General features: G+C 31.7%; 1 protein-coding gene across 1 annotated transcript; it reads left to right on the top strand.

Annotated features, from left to right (window-relative positions):
* The first annotated feature begins 3064 nt into the window (after nt 1–3064).
* On the top strand, nt 3065–3970 carry LOC134281728 (E3 ubiquitin-protein ligase TRIM45-like). The gene has a single exon (XM_062764160.1). It carries the CDS (start codon nt 3065–3067, stop codon nt 3968–3970), a length of 906 nt encoding a protein of 301 aa, XP_062620144.1.
* The last annotated feature ends 1472 nt before the right edge of the window (nt 3971–5442 follow it).

Raw genomic sequence — 5442 nt, forward strand, 5'->3', positions numbered from 1 at the left:
AGCCTCTATCACGTTTTCTTACCCTCGCCCAAATATCTTATATATATATATATATATATATATATATATATATATATATATATATATATATATATATATATATATATATATATATATATATATACATGTAAATTAACTTTTAAAACAGTAAGATGTAGAAAGTATTCCCCTATTTTTAATTAAAATCTAGTGTGCTGTGAAGTTGCAACTATAAGGCCATCTTGTATTTGGAACTAAGCATTAAATTTTAGTGCTAATTTAAGTCACCCTATGTAACATCTAGGTTAGCTCTACAATCAAAAGCATTGCTTTCCATACAATGTAGTGGCAGCATAGCAGCTACACTGTACAACACCTTCCAGATTTAAAGGATCAATCAATATAAACAATAAATCGCCTTTCTTTGTTTTGTTAGAATGGGACTTTATGTTGCAGATGTTGCAGAAAAAAATGCATATCCCGCTTACATGGGTTATGCATTTTTTTTCTGCAACAACTGCAATGTTAATTACCATTCTAACATTCAAAGAAAGCATTTCAATGATTTTTATTAAGGCCTTAGTAACCTTACCATCAAATTCTTCATTTTGAAATGAAACATCAGGGTATCTCTTGCACAATTTTCAGACAGAATTAATTGTTCAGCTGATTCATTTTCTATCTTGAATTTTCTTTCAATCAGTGGCAGATAGATACAAAATCTAAAAATATAAATGCATAGATGTATGTGCAAGATTATGGCATGTACAGAGGTCTGAGGAGTAGATGAGAAATGTTTGGCTAGGAAAGGCATTTTTCACCATGTTAAAGTCACATGTAACCTTTTCATAAAAAGGTAGTGGAGGGGTCTGGGAACTTTCCAGATTAAAGTCTTGCCTTCACAGGACAGAATATATATATTTCCACTTAATCAAAGAATGGTTTTTTATTTTTCCCACCAAAATCAGACTTAACTATACTATATATACAAGGGGAGAGGTGACGGCATGACCACAGTGAAGGTCTGACAGATTATTTTCTCTTTATTTTTGATATCGATCGACATACCAGTGGATGACAGAGAATTTATAAGTCAAGGTTCAAATGTTTATTTCCTTAATCCGTCAGTACAACCAAATAAAATGATTGTCTTCTTAATCCTTTTAATCAGACAGGTTGGTTTTATAATGCATGCGTCTATGTGCACACTATATGGTCGGTTTCTGATAGCTGTCTGAGGCAATTCGAACTGCCTGTTTTAACTCTAGCTCATATTTACAATAAACTGACAGCTGATTAAAAATTAAGAGACGTTATTTAAATGATGTAAATCACTTAAATATACATTTATGATTAGTCCGTACTCACCGCTTTTAAAAAGCCTATAGCTGGACTTTCTGTCTTTCATTTTGTTTACATTCATATTCGCAACAGCCCAAATGGCACATGGCCTTTTCAGGTGAAGATCTCTCTCGCATCGACGCTTGATTTCCGTCACACTTGAAATAATAAAATCTTCACGCTTCAAATAATGTAGGAAAATCTCCTTCACTTTAACGCTTGTATCCGTCACGCTAGAAATAATAAAATCTTCACGCTTCAAATAATGTAGACAGTCACAATCTTATAATTATTGTGAAGGGGACAGAGTTTTCGTTACTGTCACTAAAAAAGAAGTTATCTTTCCTGTTGAAAATAAAAACAAAGCCTTACATCATCATTATTGTTGCAAAGATTATATAACGAAGACTTCGGAAATAATTGTTTTAAGTTTGTTTGTTTTTTTATTCTTATTTTCAATCACTACATTATTATTACAGGGATGCATTGTTATAAAATGATGAAATAAGAATAATTATGATCTTGAAGTAAAATAAAAAAAAAAATGTGTACAAAATAATAATAATAAAAAAAATTATTTTTTTTATTTATTTTTTTATTTTTATTCTTTTTAAATTTTTTTCTTTTTTCTTTTTTTTTTTTTTACAATTATATCGTGTCCACATTGACTGGCAAGATTATTATTGTAAAGTGTAAATAATTATAATTGGAGGAGAAAATAAAATAATGTGTACATTTTAACAGACAACATTATAATTATTGCAGGAAAATAATAATAATGTTGTAAAAAGCAAGATTTTCAGTTTTGGATGAGATAATTATTTTTGGTATAATTATATAGGAAAAAATAATAATAATGTGGGGGTACCCTACGGCTTTCCATAGTTTAGATATCAATTAAGGATTTAATATGAAGAAATTTGCTTTATTTGATTGTTTATTTTTTCACATTTTACCGTGGCCCAACATAGGCTTTGCAGTCTCCCAGGTGTACATGGTGTATATGACCTACAACTTAGTACAAGCTTTCCTTTTTGCTTATCTGAATGCCCCGGCGCATAAATCTTTATGATATGAATTTTCACAGCTTTTTAGTGATTCTGCAACACTTTAATAATATTCAGTTTGTAGAATTTACAAAATGTCCCTTTCAGGGCTTTCTACGGGAAATACTCTGCACATATTTTCATTAGAATTTGGCTATTTGTGATTCTCGCAAAATAAATAATTTTATTTAAAATTTGTTCAATAAATGAAAATAGATTAAACACTTTTTAAAAGGTTAAATTATAATCAGTATATCATTCGGTGCACAAAATTCGAATTTTGCAATTTGCTAATTGTATATGATTGTATGGACACTCATCGACAACGTTAATTGTGACAAGAATTCATACAGTCACAAGCGACCAGAATGCTCAACTTTTATATCTCGAAAAAACAATCAATGTCATCAATCTTACTGTTGCTTATTATTTAACATCTTGGTAATATTTAATATTTGGACTGAAGACCTATCCGCAATGTCCAGAAGGATGACTCATTTAGTTTCATTTAGTTTTATCTATAATTACTTGATAAAATGTTAAATACAAGTTTAAAAATCTAAGTATCATATTCAGTAAACATATAAACTAAACAAAATCCTAAATTTTTTGTATTTGATTACTTTCAGCTCTCTCCACCTTCAACTATAATCCACCACGTGCACCATCAAAGCTTAATTTTTAGCAACCTCATCGAGATGGTTTCAGGATTAAGTACCCAGAGTTTTCAATATCAAGGGGATAGAAGTAAATGGGGTGTGCGTTTAGTATGTAAAGTACGACAGTGTTCTGAATGTCAGGGGGACACAAAATTCTACTGTTACACGTGTAAACATGATCTGTGTCTACAGTGTAAAGAGGAACATGCTATTGATCTAGATACCGTATACCACGATGTTGTGATTTACAGTGAGAAAAATAAATACATATCAAAACAAGATACATGTGCGAGACATCCAAAAAAAATCTGTACAATGTTTTGTCACTCATGTAAACTTCCTGTTTGTTCCCATTGTAAAGAACACAAATATCACCAAATTCATGTAAAGGACATAAGAAAAACATGTCAAGAAAAAGGTCATCAACACAGAAAAATCCTTAACAACATCAGAAGTGAGGCTTTATTTTACAGTTGTATTCTTCTGAAAGATATCAGAATTGATATGAAAATCCTTAACACAGAAATCTTCAAACTTCGATCAGAGATGCCAAGAAAAGCTCAGAAACTAAAGGATTGCATCGACGCTGCAATATTTGATATTGAAATCGGATTAACAATTAATAAATTACAAAAACAGAAGAGAAAAATTAGTAGAAAACGTATCATTTTTGAGAACTATGAACAAACATGTGAACAATCAGCAAGTAGACCAGTACAATTCCTTTTGTACCAAAAGAATGTCCGTATCCCCAAGATAAATAACTTGACACATTCCTCTCCGTCCTTCTTCACTGAGAAAATCAACCTGGAAGAAGTGATTAAGACTTTGAGTGAAATCAAATTTCTAGAGACAGGGAAAAAACAAGTAAGAAATGAATGTTTTCTTAAACTGCAAACCCAAGTTACACAGATCTATAACAGTGGACATGGTAAAAGACTTTAGAGGTGTATGGCACATTTCCTGTGTACCATCAGGTGGGTTCTGGATCAGTGACGGTGATATTCTTATATGTATCATGACCAACGCAAATGATACTTTTTATTCTCTTACAGATATAGCTTTGGTTAGTTATGGAATACATTCAGTGAAAACTACGCGTTCTCTTATTTATATAGACAGGGATTTTAACATTAACCAAATATATCATGATACCAGAATGAAGTGTACCCTGATAAATAGAAATGAGCCATGGATACCACTCTGTGTTTACAGTTCCCGCTGCAATGAAGGTATTCTGGTCGGGATGTTGAATACTACAACATGGACAGGCAAGGCACGGTATAACGATACAGGACAATATATAATGACAATACAACACAACGGAACGGGTCAGGATCTGTATAATCTGCCTAGCTACACAGAGAACTGCAATGGAGATGTTATTGTGTCTGACCTTACTGATATAGATATAAATGATAATGGCCGTGGTGCTGTAGTGGTCACAGTGTGTGTGATTCGAGGACCAACACTATACATATTAAGAATGGTCACTTCATTTTGCAGATAGAGACACAGCAATTTGGGATAGAGGAACCAGTGAGCCTGAGTTATGATGAAAAAACTCAATTACTATGGGTCGGATCATTAAACAATAGGGTTTGTGCATTCAGATGAAATGTTACAGGACTATATGACAATTTCATTTATCCAAACACGTGTGCATATGGGACCCCTTGACAGTCTGTTTACGGAGGAGCTAAATGAATAGTGCGAATTTATCATAATATCATGTGGGTGTCAGGTCATTTCTCTCTAAAACTTCTTTCTCTCCCAGGTTATTTCTCTCTCCTACCATTTCACGGTAGGTCATTTGTCTCTCCAACCTAGGTCATATCATCCCATTTTTAATCTGTTCTAATATAATTTTGGTTTTAGCTTAATTTATAGGGCTGGGCAATAATATAGATATTTCAATATATTGCAATACAAAGACAGACAATATCGTATCGCATTACGATTTTGTAATATCGATATATTGGCAATATACTTAGATTTAGGAATTTTGTCATTAAAATGATTAAATATAAAAAAGGACTTGTGAAAGTTTGTTATTAAGACAAACAGTAAGACAGAAGTTGTTTTGTGGGAACATTTAAGAGCATAACTTAAATGAAATCAACAAGATTTTTTTTCTTCGTGTTTGTTACTTATCATAGTTATGTAAATTCTGCATGTAAATTAAAGTTAATATAGTAAGAAAATGCCATTTTTATTTCATTGAAAATATTGCAATACATATCGCAATACAGTTAAAAATATCGCAATATATCGCAATGCAAAATCTCTGGCCAAAACCTAGTCCTATTATTTTACTTTACTGGTAAGTTTCAACTATAATATTTGGTTTGCTGTAAAGACTGTTAATACGAGTATATATGTGCATGTTCCATAAGGATTTACAAGATTGACCAGCC

Source organism: Saccostrea cucullata, unplaced genomic scaffold (assembly GCF_032062105.1).
Source record: "Saccostrea cucullata isolate Sc308-1 unplaced genomic scaffold, CSIRO_AGI_Scuc_v1 ctg398, whole genome shotgun sequence".
Lineage (NCBI taxonomy): Eukaryota > Metazoa > Mollusca > Bivalvia > Ostreida > Ostreidae > Saccostrea > Saccostrea cuccullata.